At 34.2% G+C, this 18,022-nt stretch overlaps 3 protein-coding genes across 3 annotated transcripts; 1 reads left to right on the top strand and 2 right to left on the bottom strand.

The window, feature by feature from the left end:
- Positions 1-23: 23 nt before the first annotated feature.
- Positions 24-11,830, top strand: LOC133321230 (activating signal cointegrator 1 complex subunit 3-like). The gene is made up of 7 exons (XM_061530318.1): positions 24-56; positions 133-1,370; positions 1,915-2,791; positions 8,772-9,780; positions 9,864-10,032; positions 11,039-11,452; positions 11,516-11,830. Exons 2-7 carry the CDS (start codon positions 429-431, stop codon positions 11,828-11,830), a joined length of 3,726 nt encoding a protein of 1,241 aa, XP_061386302.1. The 5' UTR covers positions 24-56; positions 133-428.
- On the bottom strand, positions 3,029-6,081 carry LOC133321239 (ficolin-1-like). Its single transcript, XM_061530327.1, has 6 exons — positions 6,052-6,081; positions 5,904-5,995; positions 3,942-3,961; positions 3,814-3,859; positions 3,212-3,751; positions 3,029-3,149 (listed from the first exon to the last, which is right to left on the bottom strand). Exons 1-6 carry the CDS (start codon positions 6,079-6,081, stop codon positions 3,029-3,031), a joined length of 849 nt encoding a protein of 282 aa, XP_061386311.1.
- Positions 11,831-14,435: 2,605 nt separating the features above from the next.
- Positions 14,436-17,162, bottom strand: LOC133321237 (ficolin-1-like). The gene is made up of 6 exons (XM_061530325.1): positions 17,136-17,162; positions 16,992-17,071; positions 16,903-16,916; positions 16,776-16,821; positions 14,615-15,157; positions 14,436-14,556 (listed from the first exon to the last, which is right to left on the bottom strand). Exons 1-6 carry the CDS (start codon positions 17,160-17,162, stop codon positions 14,436-14,438), a joined length of 831 nt encoding a protein of 276 aa, XP_061386309.1.
- Positions 17,163-18,022: the final 860 nt, after the last annotated feature.

Here is an 18,022-nt window from a genome sequence, read left to right as displayed (position 1 = left end):
TACCGCCACCTTGGCTTGGGGTGTAAATTTACCCGCCCATGCTGTTATCATTAAGGGTAAGTTTTAAAAATGAGACTCTTTTGAATTCCAATATTTATTTTCTTTCTTTTCGTTTCGTTTCGTCTTGTCTAGGTACCGATATCTATGACTCCAAACATGGCTCATTTGTGGACTTGGGCATCTTGGATGTACTGCAGATTTTTGGTCGTGCTGGCCGTCCACAATTTGACAAAAGTGGTCTGGGTACCATCATAACCACCTATGACAAACTCAATCATTATCTTTCCCTGTTGACCAATCAATTCCCCATTGAATCGAATTTTGTACAATTTTTGGCCGATAACCTAAATGCCGAAATAACCCTGGGCACCATTTCCAATGTTGAGGAGGCTGTGGAATGGTTAAGTTATACTTATCTCTTTGTTCGTATGCGCATCAATCCCCACGTCTATGGCATTGAATATGCTGAAGTTTTAAATGATCCCCTACTGGAGGAGAAGCGAAGAGCTCTTATTATTGGTGCTGCCATGAGTTTGGATAAAGCCCGTATGATTCGTTTCAATCAGCGAACTATGGACTTCAATGTTACCGATTTGGGTCGTACGGCATCACATTTCTACATTAAATACGATACGGTAGAAATATTTAATGACCTCCTAAAACCATTTATGTCGGAGGCCGAAATCTTTGCCATGATTTCACAGGCTCAAGAATTTCAACAGCTCAAGGTGCGCGATGATGAAATGGAAGAATTGGATGAATTGCGCCACAACTACTGCAAGGTCAAGGCGTTCGGTGGCAGTGAAAATGTTTGCGGCAAAGTTAATATTCTAATGCAGACGTATCTCTCGCATGGCTATGTCAAATCGTTCTCCCTCGTCTCGGATATGTCGTATATTGTACAGAATATCGTGCGTATTTGTCGTGCCTTGTTCTCAATTGTTCTGCGTAATAATAACGCCATTTTATCCGGTCGTATGCTGCAAATTTGTAAAATGTTCGAGAAGCAACAATGGGACTTTGAAACGCCAATGCGTCAATTTGGCAATCTGAATGCTGAGACTATCGATAAATTGGAAAGTCGTGGTATTAGCTTGTATACCCTGCGGGAAATGGAACAAAACGAATTGAAAGAGATTTTACGTAATCCCAGAAATGCGGAGCAGGTATTACGGGCAGCCCGGGAGTTGCCAATGCTTGACATTGAGGCCACCCTGCAACCGATAACACGTACAGTCTTGCGTATTAAAATCGATATATGGGCAAATTTCAATTGGAATGATCGTGTACATGGCAAAGTTAGTGAAAGTTTTTGGTTATGGATTGAGGATCCGGAAACGAATTTCATCTATCATTCGGAATTGTTTCAGGTGAGTTAGTCAATATTGGAATATTTTCTGAAGTACTATCAGAGGTAGAAGGGTTTATTTTTAAAGAATATTTTCTGAAAGATTATAAGAGCCTTACGCGTAGGTTTTTGAAGAATATTTTCGAGAAGACTATCAGAGCTATAGGTGTGTGTATATGTTGAAAAAATATTTTAGAAGGATTATCAGAGCTTTGAGCATAGATTTTTAAAGTATATATTTTAAAGGAATATTAGTGCTATAAGCGGGGATTTTTAGAAAATATTTTCTGAAGGATTATCAGAGCTATGAAATAGAAAGTATTTTCTTAAAGGCTATCAGAGTTATGAGCGGGATTTTCAAAGAATATTTTCTGAAGGACTATCAGAGATATAAGTGTGGATTTTTAAAGAATATTTTCTGAAGGACAATCAAAACTATAATAGTGGGATTTATAGAATATTTTCTGAAGGAATATCAGAGCTATAAGTGTAGATTTTTAAGGAATATTTATTTTAACTTATAACTTAATTGTTTCTCTTATGTTTTCCCTCTCTCTTTCTTCTAGGCCACCCGCAAATTTGTCTTCAGCGGTAAACCGCAACAGCTCGTCATGACGATACCATTGAAAGAACCACTGCCACCACAATATTATATACGCGTTGCCAGTGATACCTGGCTGGGCAGTAACGCCTGGACAGCAATGACTTTCAAACATTTGGTTCTGCCCGAACATCATCCCCCATTAACGGAACTCTTGCCTTTAAATCCACTGCCTGTTAGCTGCCTGCAAAATCCCCTCTATGAATCCCTTTACAATTTCTCACATTTCAATCCAATACAAACACAAATATTCCATTGTCTCTATCATACGAATAACAATGTTCTGTTGGGTGCCCCCACGGGGTCGGGTAAAACAATTGTTGCCGAAATTGCAATGTTTCGGGCATTCAATATGTCACCCAAGGCGAAAGTAGTATATATCGCTCCGCTAAAAGCTTTAGTTAAGGAACGTATCAGCGATTGGAAGAAACGTTTTGAGGCTGGACCTCTGCGTAAGAAGGTGGTTGAACTTACCGGTGATACAACACCGGATATTCAAGCGATACGAGAGTCGCAAGTTATTGTGACAACTCCCGAGAAATGGGATGGTATAAGTCGTTCGTGGCAGACACGAGAATATGTCCAGGATGTGGTGCTAATTGTTATCGATGAAATTCACTTGCTGGGTGAAGATCGTGGTCCCGTTATTGAGGTGATTGTTTCGCGTACAAATTTCATAACATCACATACGGGGCGGAATATTCGCATTGTTGGATTGTCGACAGCATTGGCAAATGCCCAGGATTTGGCCAATTGGTTGGGCATCAAACAAATGGGATTGTATAACTTTAAGCCATCGGTGCGACCGGTACCGTTGCAGGTTCACATAAATGGATTTTCTGGTAAGTGAATCTAAGATTTTAATTTCTTTTTTATGTATTTATTTCACAATTCCAAAGTCCGAATACCACATTTCTCTTGATCACATATGACTATAAGATTTATAAGCCACGAAGGCGTAAAATTTTGAAGAGTATTTTAAGCGAGTCCTGTCCATTTTTAAGGCGTCAATAATTTTAAAAATAATATTTCATGACTCTTTATTATTTATTTTTGAATATTTTTTAAACATGTTTATGTTAATTCCTTCTGCGACGTATCATCATTTTGGAATATGTCAAAGAGCTATAATGTCCCGATAAGGTAAGCCAATTAATACCACGACCATGTTGGGCATCTCCATAGTGGCCATTGAGATTGCTAGAAAAGTAAAGTAATTCGTTTTTATTTCCATTCAAAAAAATATTGGAAATTGACCTTACCTAACATGACATGCACCATACCACCAACCACCCATATATGCCTCGGCACAATTACTACCATAATTATCATTATCTTGATCCTTCGTCGTAAATTTCAAACCAATATGACCTTTTAAAGAATCTCCTGCCGTACCGCTATAACGCCCGGTACGTTTTAATTTATATTTTTCCACTTCGTTGCCAATTTGAAAGGCATCGTATTTTGCATAAGCCTGTGCCTCATTTGTACCATTTGTCATAATAATCAGTAGTTCTTGTGGACCCTGATAATTTGTTAGGGCATGTAGCTTATCTAAACCGATAAAGAATTCACCATCGATATCACCAAATCCAACCTTATATTCTGACCATGTACGAAAGAAATCAATTGAGCCATCTTGTCGACGTTGTATAACAGTCCAGTCACCACCATCCTGCCAGGCATCACATTCGACGAGGAAACTTTCGTTGCTAAATTGTGGTATGCGAATATTATAATAACCACTGCGTCCGGTACAGGCGGTTATTTCGGCACAGTTGGTGAATGGGCCATGGGCTTGACTGAGGAGAAAAGGGAATATTTTTTAGTATACTTTGTTTCAATTTTTTCTTGTTTTCCTTACCATTTATATGGCAAGGTATCAACCCGTATATCAAAAATTGGTAAATCTATATAAGAAAATAAAAATAAAAACATTTTCAAAAATAACCCGACTTAGATATTTTCTTTGCAGAAAATAAAAAAGCTTACCACTATTCTTGACTTGTTTGCTGAAAGTAGAAGAAAATAATATTAGTAGACAAAAATCAACACACTTGTCATGGATTTTTTAATAAAATATTAATTTACATGGGCTTATTCAATAATATTTTTTAAGAACTTTAAAAACTCGTAGATATTTTAAAGACAATTTTTAAGGCCTTCTTATACCCTCCACCATAGTATGGAGAGTATATTAATTTTGTCATTCCGTTTGTAACGCTTCGAAATATTTATTTCCGACCCTATAAAGTATATATATTCTTGATCAGGGTAAAATTCTAAGACGATCTAACCATGTCCGTCTGTCTGTCCGTCCATCTGTTGTAATCACGCTATCTTCCGAAGGAATTGAGATAGGGAGCTGAAATTTTGTCTTTTGTCTGCAGACAGGTCAAGTTCGAAGATCGGATATACCGGTCCACATTTAGGCATAGCTCCCATATAACGGTACCCCATACTTTAGGTATTTTGCGGATCTTGAGCGCATTTTTCAACCGAATTCGCTGAAATTTGGGTTCCTATTGGGTACTTAATGTCTCCACAAAAAATTATGAATATATGTCCACTTTTTCTTGTAGCCCCCATATAACGGTACCTCCTAATTTTGGGGGTTTTCATCGTATTTTTCCACCGAATTGGCTGTTATTTAGTGTTTTGTGTTCTAATAGGTACCAAATCTCTCCACAAAAAATTATAAATATAGGTCCATTTTTTGGATAGCCCCCATATAAGGGTACCCACAATTTTCGGTATTTTGCGGTTCTTCAGCGCATTTTTCAATCGAATTCACTGAAATTTGGTATTTTGGAGTCGTATATGGTAACAAATCTTTTCACCAGAAATTATTAATATTTGCCCCCTTTTTGGGGTAGTCCCCATATAACCCTCTTTTTATATTAAAATAGTTATCTTATTTGTTCCGCGTTTTGGGTTTGGTTCTAAAATTCTGTTGTAATGATATCACCTGCGGATGATATCGAGATAAAAACTAGAACGTAAGGTTCGATAATGAACTATATATGAACTATAACCCGTATTTAGGCCTAGCCCCTGTGTGAGAGGTACTAGAAGGAGTGGACCGATATTCCCCATCTTCGAACTTGAAGTTTGAAATAAATAATAAGATGGGCAAAGTTTGTATAAAATCAAAATTTTCTGAAACAAATTTGGTCCAAAGAAACATGGAGGTTTCTTTGGACCAAAGTGTATACAGCCTCATCAGTCATAAGGCTCAGGGTATAATTATGCATTAAATATTTATGAAATTTGTATTATGGTTTGCATAATCGGTTTGTATAGGTATAGGTCCACTTTTTGATATTTTCCCTATGGTGGAGGTATCCAAAGTTCGACCCGGCCGAACTTAACGCTTTTTCACTTGACGATCTTTAGGCTTTGATTTTTATTGAATATTTTAAGGCCTTTCTGGGCTCTAGATTTTTTGAAAAACATTTTAATGTCTTTCTGGGCGCTTTGTAGATTTTTTTAAGAATATTCTGAGCTCCAAGCTTGGATTTTTTAAAGAAAATGTTAAGGGAAGACCTTTGGGAGTAGATTTCTAAAATAATATTTTTAAGGCCTTTCAGGCGTAGATTTTCTAAAGAATATTTTAAGGTCTTCCCAAGCTCTAGGCGCAGATTTTTTAAAGAATATTTTTAAAGCCATTCTGGGTTTTATGCGTAGATATTTTTTAAGTCCTTTCCATTGCTGTAGGTGTAGATTTTTTAAAGAATATTTTAAGGCCTTCCCGAATTCTAAAGCTAGATTTCTTAAGAATATTTTTAAAGCCGTTCTGAGTTTTATTTATAGTTATTTTTTATGTCCTTAGTAGTTTTTTTAATACTAATTTTTCAAGGACTATCAGAGCTCTCGGTTATGATTTTTAAGATTTTTTTCAACAACGTAGGCGTAGATTTAAAAAATATTTGTAAAGCATTTTTTCCTACTTACCTCAACTTTAAGTTATCTATTGTAGTCTTAATTTCACTGACATCACTGACGAGTTGTCGTATTATATTTGTATCCTCCGAATTGTAGAGACCCTAAATAGGTATTAAAAAATCTTATTTTGAATTATTAAAATCAATTTTAAACTCACATTCCCAGCAGCAGCATCTTGACAACGCATTGCAAAAATGCATTTCACAATAAAAATCACATAAAATAATAATATTTTATTCAACATTTTCGTGCTATTGGAACCAAATTTGCAACCACTTGCTATGCAAGCTTTAAAGAAACTGATTTGATATACTAAAAAACAAAATCATTATCCTATTTAGGAAATATGATTATTTATTTTTAACCCCTAAACTACTGGCAATAAAAACGAATATAATTTCACTTCTCCATATGTATGTTAGAGATTTACGCAACGAAAGGGTTAACAAATTTGTCGATTATGTTTCCTTCCTTTAGTTATACGCTTACCAAACTTATCAGCGCAAAATTGTGGTTTTGCTGCGGGGATTTTTTTTTGTTTTTTTGCAAAAACCTCAAAAACTTGTTTTGAGAGTATGGAATTTGGTTCTGCAAGAATAAAGATTATTATGATCGGTTGATCATTTGAACTTCTGAACACTCTATGAAGTTTTCGATGTTAGAATGAGAAATTTTCGGAGGGAAAAATGTTTTAATAAGTCTGGGTTTATACATGCAACTTTTGTAAGCAACTATGCTGAGTTCTTAGAAGTGAGAGGTATAAAAAGTGACAAAGGGGAAGAAATTCAAAGGAGAATCGAAGAGAGCAACAGCATAGTTGCTTAAAAAAAGTTGCATTACAATCCAGGCTAATTAATTTTCTATGCGGAAATTTTATTGACAATTAGTTTTCAGTACCAGAAAATCCATAAAAGAATTTCTATAGATAAAAGTTTTCGATAACAATTTTTGTGACAAAAAGTTGTCGATAAAAATATTTTTATAATCATAATTTGCCGATAACATTGTTTCTATAACGAAAAGTTATCGATAACAATTTTTATGTGAGGAAAAGTTGTCCATAACAAAATTTTCATTAATAAATATTGTCAATAATAAATTTTCTGTAGCGAAAAGTTATTGATAAAAAGTTTTCTACAAAGGTAAAAAGGTTTCTGTAATTATATAAGTTGTCGATAACATTGTTTATATAACGAAAATGTGTCGATGACAGATATTCTAAAACGAATAGTTATCGATAACATTTCTATAACGAAATTTTATCGATAACAGCATTTCTATAACGAAAAGTTATAGATAATAACTTTTCTATAAAGAAAAGTTATCGATAATAACTTTTCTAAAAAGAAAAGTTATCGATAACAACTTTTCAATAAGAAAAGTTATCGATAACAACTTTTCTATAACGAAATGTTATCCATAATAACTTTTCTATTAGGAAAAGTTATCGATAATAACTTCTCTATAACGAAAAGTTATCCATAATAACGAAAAGTTATCGATAATAACTTTTCTATAACGAAAAGTTATCGATAATAACTTTTCTATAACGAAAATTTATCGATAATAACTTTTCTATAACGAAAAGTTATCGATAATAACTTTTCTATAACGAAAAGTTATCGATAATAACTTTTCTATAACGAAAAGTTATCGGTAATAACTTTTCTATAACGAAAAGTTATCGATAATAACTTTTCTATAACGAAAAGTTATCGATAATAACTTTTCTATAACGAAAAGTTATCGATAATAACTTTTCTATAATGAAAAGTTATCGGTAACAGAAAGTTGTCAATGACAACAGGTTATCGATAACAATTTTCTCTTATAACGAAGAGTAATTTTCTATAACGTAAAGTTATCGATAACAATGATAACAACTGTCGAAGTTAACTGTTCTATCACGATAATCTATCGATAACAATTTTTTTTCATTAAGAAAAGTTATTGAGTTTTGTTTTTATGCCTTTTTTTATCGATAGCAACTTTTCCATTAAGAAAAGTCATCGATAATAACTTTTCCATTAATAAAAGTCATCGATAAGAAATTTTCCATCAAGAAAAGATGTCGATAATAAATTTTCTGCAATGAAATTTTGTCGATAACTACTTTCCAACAACGACAAGTTTATAAGTTTTCAATAAATGATTGTCTATAAAGAAATGTTGTGTAAAACAATTTATATACAACGAAAAGTTATCGATAACAATATTTTTGTAAGAAAAAGTATTCGATAACAACACATAAGTTGTCGATAACAATGACTCCATTAAGAAAATTTATCGATTACTTTTTTATAGCAAAAAGTTGTCGATAACTACATCTTTATAACCGTAACATATCGATAACAATATTTCTACCAAGAAATGTTGTCAAACATTAGTCGATAACAATTCTCCTTTAAAGAAAAATAGTCGATAACAATTTTTCTATAACAAAACGGGCCGACAAAAAATTTTTCTATATCAAAAAATATCGATAGCAATTTTTCCATAGCAAAAATTATCATTATCAAATTTTCTATAACCAAAACCAGTATGGTAACAACTTTTCTAATAAGAAATGCTGCCAATAACAACTTTCATATAACGATAACTTATCGATAACAATTTTTATATAAAAATTTGAAGATAACAAATTTTCTGTAACCACAACCTTTCTGTAACGATAACAAGCTTTCTATAACAAAAAAATGTTTTTATATAACGAAAGGTTAACGATAACCATTTCACTATAAAAAATAGTTGTCGATATGTGTCTTACCAAAAAATTTGGTAGATATGAAAATATTATTTTTTTATCCCCTCCATATTTTCCAAACCCATTATTCTTTTTGTTACATTTTTAATTATTTTTTATTTCTATCGTTCCAGGAAAACACTATTGTCCACGTATGGCCACCATGAATCGTCCAACATTCCAGGCTATACGCACATATTCCCCCACAGATCCGGCCATTGTTTTCGTCTCGTCACGTCGACAAACCCGCCTAACTGCCTTAGATTTAATAACATTTGTGGCCGGCGATGAAAATCCCAAACAGTTCCTCAACATGGAAGAGTACGAAATGCAACAAATTCTACAGGACATTAAAGATTCCAATTTGAAATTCTGTCTGGCCTTTGGTATTGGCCTGCATCATGCCGGTCTACAGGAACAAGATCGTAAAACGGTTGAAGAACTCTTCCTAAATCGTAAAATTCAAGTGCTCATTGCCACCGCAACATTGGCATGGGGTGTTAATTTACCCGCTCATTTGGTGGTCGTAAAGGGTACGGAATATTTTGATGGCAAGGTTAAGAAATACGTTGATATGCCCATAACAGATGTCCTACAAATGATGGGTCGTGCCGGTCGTCCACAATTCGATAATGAAGGTGTGGCTGTGGTGCTGGTACATGACGTTAAGAAAAACTTTTACAAAAAGTTCCTCTATGATCCATTCCCCGTGGAGTCAAGTCTATTGGAGGTATTGCCCGAGCATATAAATGCTGAAATTGTTGCGGGTACTGTACAAACAAAACAGGCGGCCTTGGATTATTTGACCTGGACATTCTTCTTCAGGAGATTACTAAGAAATCCTACCTATTATAATTTGGAAGGCCTTGAACCAAGTCAGGTTAACACATTCCTCTCATCGTTGGTGGAAAAGGTCATCTATGAATTGGAAGCAGCCGCTTGTGTCGTACAAAATGAACATTTATTGCTGCCGACGTTTTTGGGTCGCATTGCTTCGTTCTACTATTTGTCATATCGCACAATGAAACATTTCTTGGATGATTTGGAACCACAAATGTCAACATCGGATATTTTGCTGGCCATTGCCGATTCCTATGAATTTGATCAACAGCCTGTACGTCACAATGAAGATAAATATAATGAGTAAGTCAGATGAAGGGAGGGAGGTGGTGGTAAATCAATTTAAAAGTGTATCGGGTATTAATTTTTGAAATTTATTTTAACAGAGAAATGGCAGATGTGGTGCGTTATCGTCCTCGTTCGCCAACATGGGATTCTCCCTATACCAAAACGTTCCTCTTGCTACAGGCTCATTTTTCAAGATTAGGATTGCCGAATTCTGATTATCTAACAGATACAAAATCGGCATTGGATAATGCAACACGTGTTATGCAGGTAAGCTGAAATATCAAATTTCTAAATAAATAGTAATCGATAACAACTTGTATAACTTTTCTGTAGAGAAAAGTTTTCGATAACAACTTGTATTTGGAGAAAAAACAGTCGATAACCAAATTTCTAGAGAAAAAAAGCTTTCAATAACATCTTTTTTCTGTAGATAAAATTCGGCGATATTTGTTTGTCGAAATTTGTTGAAAATACGTTTTTTTAGAAAAGCTGTTAAAACTGTCGATAACAAATTTTCTATGGATAAAAGTCGTCGATAACAAATGTTTCATACATGAAAGTTATCGATAACAATTTTTCTATAACGAAAAGTTATCGATAACTACTTTTTTATTACAAAATGTTGTCGATAACAAATTTTCTTTACAAAAAATTTGCCGATAACAATTTTATGTGATGGAAATTTGTCGATAATAAATTTTCTATAATGAACACTTGTCGATAACAATTTTCCTATAGAGAAACGCTGTCGATAACAACTTTTCTGTAGAGAAAAACTCGATAACAAATTTTATACCGAGAAAAGCTGCCGATAATACCTTCTCTGTAGAGAAAATTTGTCGTTAACAACCATTTTACGGAGAAAGTTTTCGTAGAAAAATTTCGATAACAACTTTTCTGTAGAGAAAAGTATTCGATAATAACTTTTCTGTTGAGAAAAGTAATCGATAACAACTTTTCTGTTGAGAAAAGTAATCGATAACAACTTTTCTGTTGAGAAAAGTAATCGATAACAACTTTTCTGTGGAGAAAATTTGTCGATAACAACTTTTCTGGGGAAAAAATTGTCGATAACAACTTCTCTGTGGAGAAAAGTTGTCGATAACAATATTTGTATTAAAAAACTTATCGAAAGCAATTTTTTCATGAAGAAATTTTGTCGATAACATTTTGTTGAAGAAAAACTTTCGAAAAAATTATCGATAACAATTGTTTTTGAGAAAAGTTCGTATTTATCTATTTCTTCGTTTCTTTTCCCTTCCCTTTTCTCTAGGCCATGGTCGATTACACAGCGGAACGTGGCTGGCTTTCGCCCACTTTGAGAATACAACAAATAATGCAAAGCGTAATACAGGCACGATGGTTCGATGAAAGTGAATTCCTGACACTGCCGCACGTCAACAATTCCAATGTCCATCTGTTCTATAATATAGCACACAATTATGAATATCTAACACTGCCGGTATTGAAAGATATTTGTCGAAATGATTATGAAAAATTGGCCGGTCCATTACGAGATATGTTCGAAGAGCCAGAAATTGAACAAATCTATAAGGTTGTACAAGATTTGCCAGAAATTGCAGTTAACATATTTGTGCAAGGTCGCAATTACGAAGAAGAAGAGTCTCTACGACCTGTCAGTACAGATCCTAAATCGAATGTCTGGACCGAAATACATCCGAATGAGGTAAGGCAAAATGGATTTATGAAGGAATATCTGTAATCATAACCTTTTTTTTTATCTTGTTAGGATTATGTTCTGTGCATCGATATGGAGCGTTTGAATGTTAAACGCCAATTCAACACACAAATACATTGTCCCAAATATCCCAAGGGTAAAAAGGAGGCATGGTTTTTGACACTTGGCTCCCAGGGCAATGACGAGCTGCTGGCCATGAAACGTATCAATATGCGTGGCCTGAAATCATCAAATCGCATAACTTTCCAATGCCCACCACGGCGAGGACGTTTGCTGCTAACCCTCTATTTAATTTCCGATTGTTTAATCGGATTCGATCAACAATTTGATTTACAATTTGAAGTTGTCGATCCCAAACAAGTATAGAGATACAAATTTTATTACACCTAAGTAACTAGAATTTACCTCTAAAAGACTTGACAGCTTTAAAAGTATTTAATGTAAAAAAAAAACAACAGATAACCTAAAACATACAAATATATATTGACATTATATGTAGTAGCTAGATCTTTGAGAAAAAAAACAAAAGTAATCAGTTCTGAGTAAGAATTAAAAAATATAGTTAAAGCTTGTTTTTTTTATTAAAATTCATATTATATAAATGTATAATTACAAAAAATATAACCACTATGTATAACATATAATTTTATATATTTATATTTGATACATATAGAATTATATTATTATATTGCTTTTTGTGTGTTAAAAAGTAATTCTTGAAAAAATAATAAAAGCAAATAAATTTAATGAATTTTTAAAATTCAATTTTTGTTCAAAACTTGAATTGTGATGAAATTTTAATTTAAAAAATTTAAAGAGCAAATGTCTCTTTCCATCGGTAACTATTTTTCTAAACGGAAAATTTATCAATAACAACTTTTCTGTAAAGAGAAATTGTCGAAGACATAATTTCTAGAGGGAAAAATTATCGTTAATAACTTTCTATAGAGAAAAGTTATCGATAATGACTTTTCTACAAAGATAAAATTTAAATAACCAATTTATCTAGAGAAAAGTTATCGACAACAAATTTTCTATAAAGAAAAGTTGTCTATAATAATTTTTCTGTGGAGACAAGTTATAGATACATTCTTTTCTACAGAGTTGCCGATTTTCTATTGAGAAAATCGCCCGATTCTATAGAGAAAACTTAACGATAACAATTTGTATAGGTGAAAGTTATCTATATTCCTAGGGGAGTTGCCAATCTCCTACTAGGCCCGTCTTTCCGGGTGGCGGATGGGAAGGAGGTCTCCATGATGTGCAGAATGAAACTGATCTAGGTCTCCTAGATCAACTTTTCTCTGCACATCGTGGAAACCTTGGGGATCTTCGGATCCCCTGTGGATCAAAATGGATCGGGGTAGTGCCCTTAAATAAATCAACTACGATGGGTAAAAGAAGTAAACAGAATAAAGTTACGGTGCAGGGAGTTAATAACCCACTACCGGCGGCAATCGTTGGTGAGGTCACAAGCCACGTGTCGTCGAGATCAAGCGGTTGTGATCCGGCTGTTCTAGGTGTGGATGCCTTGGCACCTGCAGATGTATCTGTTACAAGTGCATCAATCCAAAACCAAAACGTTGACGAACCGGCTATTCCTTTGGCAAATGAGCATGTCAAAACTGATGCAAATCAGTCTCTGGCTGACAGGACTGTAGTTCTGGGAAGGGATGACCTACACGGGACTCTACACGCTATCCGCGATAGTCTAGAGGAGCAAAGTAAGGAACTCTTCGACCAGTTATACAGACTGGTACCGGAAGAGCGATGTGGGGATACGCTTCCGGAGGAACTGCTACTGAATCTTACCAGTCTGACTACAACAGGTCCTGTGTCGGCACCCGCCGACAAACTTCAGAGGCAATCTGCAACGGAGGTGATTTCCGACGACGGGAATCTGTTGAGACTCCAGCAACGGACAGCGGCTCAAAGGTTGGGAAAGCCCGAGAAGTAGCTGATGTGAAGCATTACAAACGTGCTGTTTCGTATCTCCGCAAATTCGTGGGGCGAGACGCAAATTTGATCTCGGAGAGGGAGGTACACCTCATCAAGGGTAAGATGAGATACGTAAGGAAGTTCGAAAGAATCTATCCGCACGCTCTCCATCGTAAATTCGAGATGGACAAGATCTCCCTCCGGAATCTTACTACTCGCACAAAAGTGGTAGAATCGGTGAAGCCCATTGTCTCTGGCAAAGGTGCTAAGCCGACTTCTGACCTGAAGCCCAGCTCGAAGCCGAACCCGAGAAAGAATGCTCAGTAAAAGGCAATTGAGTGTATCCCGAAGCAAAATGTCACCCATAAGGGTGATCAACGTGTGGAGGGCTCTGTCTCAAAGCCCGACTCCACGCCTAACGACAGAGGTGAAGCTAAAGCTTTGGGTGGATCCACTAGTGGTCGGAATAGGAAGAAGGGGAAGTCAGTCAAGGAACCATCGTCTCCTGGAGGAATAGATGTCGCCCCACAGAATAAATCTGTGAAGCGCATCCGACAATTATTTTGTTGGTAAAAAAATTAGTTATCGATAACTTGTTTCTGTATAAACCAATTTTTATATAGTAAACATTTATCGATAAGAAATTTCCTATACACAAAAATTATTGATAATAACATTTCCATAGAGAAAAATTATCGATAAAAACTTTTCTATATTCGATTAAAACTTTTGTATGGAGAAAAGATATCGATATGTATAGAGAAAATATATTGATATGTATAGGGAAAATATATCTCTATGAAAATTTATCGATATTAATTTTTCTATAGATGTTATCGATAACAATTTGTCTATTAAGAAAACTTATCGATAACAATTTTTTATTAGAAAAATTGGTAGACAAATCAGATTTATAGTACGTTCACATTTAACCGGATTTCGTTAACCCAATGGGTTTCAATTGTCAATTCCTTTGCATATATGTCAAATAAATCCTGATAAAGTAGGTTAACCCAGTAATGTAAATGCCGCATTATCCTCGTTTACGGCGTAACATCATTTTCACATAGGTTAACGAATTGTAATGTCCCGAAAACGAATACCAGTCCACACCTTTGGCATAGCTCTTATCACCATAGTGACCATTTAAATTGCTGCAAAAAATCGAATTTCAGTGACAATATTTGAATTATCGAAAATATTCCTACTCACCTTGAATGGCACTTGGAATACCACCATGCACCCATGTAAATAACAGCACAATTTCCCTCCGCATGTAAATCATTGTCTTGATCTTTGGTAGTGAATTTCATACCAATGTGGGATTTCAGCGAATCACCCGCCGTACCGGTATACTGCCCCGTCTGTAATAGTTTGTACTTCTCCCCTTCATTGGCAATTTTGAAGCTATCGTATTTGGCATAACCCTTAGCTTCGTTGGTACCATTTACCATAAGTATCAACAGCTCCTGAGGTCCTTGATAATTTGTCAGGGCAAACAGCTTATCCATGCCAATGAAAAATTCACCATCCAGCTCGCCAAAACCCATTTTATAATCGTTCCACGTCCGATAGAAATCACCTGAACCATCCTCACGCCTTTGTATAACCGTCCAGTCACCGCCTTCGGTATGGGCATCACATTCGACGAGAATACTTTCTTTACTGAACTGCGGGATGCGCACATAATAGTAGCCACTGCGTTCGGTGCAGGCCGTTATTTCAGCACAACTTGAATAGGGACCATGGGTGTGGCTAGAGAAATAATAAATTATATTAAAAAATCGGAAATATATTTTTTCAATAAAACAATTTTTATCGATAAATTTCCGTCAAAGAAAGTTGGTATCGTTATAAAAATGTTATAGACCACTTGTTTCTAATAAAATGTTGTTATCGAAAAATTTACTCTATAGAAATATTTGTTTCTCGCAGAAAAATATGGGTTATCGATAACTTTTATCAAGAGATAATATCTTATCGTTAACATTTATCAATAGAAATCATGTTATCGACACCATTTCTCAATAGAAAAAATGTTGTCGACATTAGGAAAATTTCCTAATAGAGATTTTTTAATAGACAACTTTTCTGTTGAGATATGTTATTATCGAAAAATTATCTGTACACAAATTATGTAGAAGGTGTTATCGGCAACTTTTTTCAATAGGCAAATCGTTATCGATCATTTTTCTTGTTCGACAAATTGTTACTAAAAAATTATATAATTAGAAATGTTGTTATCGAAAACATTTCTTCAGATAAACGTTGTTATCGACACCTTTTCTCAAGAGAAATGCTCTCGACGAAAACTTTTCTAAGAGGAAATTTTGTTTTTGGTAACTTATCCTTATAGAAAAATTGTTCTCGACTACATTTTTTAATAAAGAAAACTGTAGAAAACACTATTTAGAAAAAATTGTTATAGATAACTTTTCTTTGTTGTTATCGACAACTTGTCTACAGAGAGATGATGTTAACGATATCATTCCTCAAAGAAACATTTATTATCGATAACTGTTTCTAATCGGAAAGTAGTTAACGACCACATTTCTTAATAAAAAATTTATAAAATATGATATCGGCAATTTTTCTTATTATACAATTTGTTATCGACAACTTATCTCATTAGAAATGCTGTTATCGACAACTTTTCTTTAGAGAAAAGCCATTATCGAAAATATTTCTCCAGATAAATGTTGTTATCGACAACATTTGCCAATAGAAAAGTTGTTATCGACCACATTTCTCAATAAAATAATTGTTATTGACCACTTTTCTCTATAGAAAAGTTGTTATCGACAATTTATCTCATTAGAAAAATTGTAAACGCCAATTTTCTGATAAAAAAACGTTAGTTTCGATCCATTTTTCCATATAAATTTACTATGGCCAACTTTTCCCTATAGCTAAGTTGTAATCTATAAATCTTTTCTGTAAGAGCTGTTATCGATTACTTTTTTGTTTAGAAAAATTCGTATATATATATATATATAACTTTCCTCTGGGGAAAAGTTGTTATCGAAAGTTGGCTTTGTATGAAATGCCAATTTATAAAGGAATAACAGAGTCATGGCACAATGAATAGGTAGTCCATTTAGCGCAGCTGATATCTTGATTAACTGTCAAAGTAGGTAATTTCTACTTGAATTCTATGTGCAGTGTTGCCAACCATTTGAAATATTATATGGATCGAGATAATCGAGACAAAAACCAAGGTTTTTGTTTTGATACATCCCCTTATTATTGCATCATGATCAGAGTCAAACTTTTGGACCCCGTTCCCTTCATTCTTTTACAATAAAATAAGCCAACTTAACAGGTCAAGCCTGAAGTCCTCATATGTGTTTTCCCCTTAATACTATTTACTTACCACTTATAAGGCAATGTATCAACACGAATATCAAACATTGCCAAATCTACATAGATATATATATCATATGATTATTATTTATCATTATTCGGTGTACATATGTATATAACATTTACCCTTTACATACCTTTCGCATTTTTTCTAAAATAACAATAAATAAAAAAAATTATATTATGTTCAGTTCCACTTAAAAATTAGAGTGGTGTTAATAAATACCTCAACTGCATATTTTCGATGGTATTTTTAATATCATCTACATCCTTGATAAGTTTTTGTGTTTCCCAATCCGCATGCACCTAAAATGTATTTTAGGGTTTGAAAAAAAAGAATATTTAAAAAAATATTGAATTAAAGTCTCACATTTCCCACGCTGTCCTCACAACGCATTGCAATTACTGCCACAATGCAATTTATTGCAAAGACGATTTGAAATAAAAAATGTCGGTTTTGCATTTTTTATTTGAAGGAATTATTCGTTGCAGCACTTCCCTGTAAAATAATAAACTGCCGATTTTTGTTGAGAAAATATTCGTATTTATATTGCTTTGTACAAGGGTTCTCATATGGCAAAGCTTTACTTTATCAACATCAAATGGTGGTTTTTGGCATGGGGAATTATTATTCTGATTAGGAAATTTGTGGGATTTTTTTACATTATCTGCGGTTTCATCGTTCTTACTTATAATCTATACCACACCTAGGCAGAAACGTTCAATGAAGAGGGTGTTTCCTGAAAAGATCGATAGGATATGAAAGCAATAATGTGGAAAGATATATATTAATATACTAGCAAAGTGCCCGCTACTTCGTATGCGGAAAGGGAATACGTCAATACTGTATAATTTGTTGTACTACAGTTTTCAATTCCACCTCTATTCCTACATCTGATACCATGTTTATTACCATTTAGTAATTTTCATGCACATAAGCACTATTTTCCGAAATCTCTTTGATATTTCCATTACACAGACTTATAATAGATCAGAATTTCAATTATATATATTTACGTGCAGGTTTCACGTTTAGTTCCATTTCGAACACATATGTACACATTATCAAGACTACCTCCGTACCACCACCACCATTGAATTTAGTACCAAAAACCCATTGGTACTTCCTTCTGACTCTCCGTCAGTGACCTATATTGCAAATTTTAGGTTTCCAGCTTTCTCCGTTACCAAAATCCAAATTTAGTGCATTTTCAATTCTACTTACTATTCGTACACATAAATTGGAGTTTTCAAAGT

The sequence above is a fragment of the Musca vetustissima genome, unplaced genomic scaffold, assembly GCF_032173495.1.
Source record: "Musca vetustissima isolate MV318-11 ecotype Yass unplaced genomic scaffold, APGP_CSIRO_Mvet_v1 utg17366, whole genome shotgun sequence".
Lineage (NCBI taxonomy): Eukaryota > Metazoa > Arthropoda > Insecta > Diptera > Muscidae > Musca > Musca vetustissima.
Note: the sequence above shows the minus strand (reverse complement) of the source record. Positions and strands in the feature narration are given on the sequence as shown.

Excerpts from the sequence above, each read along its gene's own strand:
- LOC133321237 (XM_061530325.1), bottom strand. The coding sequence starts at position 17,162 with ATGCGTTGTGAGGACAGCGTGGGAAAT. Across the intron at positions 17,072-17,135 it reads GTGAGGACAGCGTGGGAAAT|GTGCATGCGGATTGGGAAAC; the intron begins GTGAGACTTTAA and ends AATACATTTTAG. Across the intron at positions 14,557-14,614 it reads TATTCCAAGTGCCATTCAAG|CAATTTAAATGGTCACTATG; the intron begins GTGAGTAGGAAT and ends GATTTTTTGCAG.
- LOC133321230 (XM_061530318.1), top strand. The coding sequence starts at position 429 with ATGCGCATCAATCCCCACGTCTATGGCATTGAATATGCTGAAGTTTTA. Across the intron at positions 1,371-1,914 it reads ATCATTCGGAATTGTTTCAG|GCCACCCGCAAATTTGTCTT; the intron begins GTGAGTTAGTCA and ends TCTTTCTTCTAG. Across the intron at positions 10,033-11,038 it reads ATGCAACACGTGTTATGCAG|GCCATGGTCGATTACACAGC; the intron begins GTAAGCTGAAAT and ends CCTTTTCTCTAG.
- LOC133321239 (XM_061530327.1), bottom strand. The coding sequence starts at position 6,081 with ATGCGTTGTCAAGATGCTGCTGCTGGGAAT. Across the intron at positions 5,996-6,051 it reads AAGATGCTGCTGCTGGGAAT|GGTCTCTACAATTCGGAGGA; the intron begins GTGAGTTTAAAA and ends ATACCTATTTAG. Across the intron at positions 3,962-5,903 it reads ATAGATAACTTAAAGTTGAG|CAAACAAGTCAAGAATAGTG; the intron begins GTAAGTAGGAAA and ends TTCTACTTTCAG.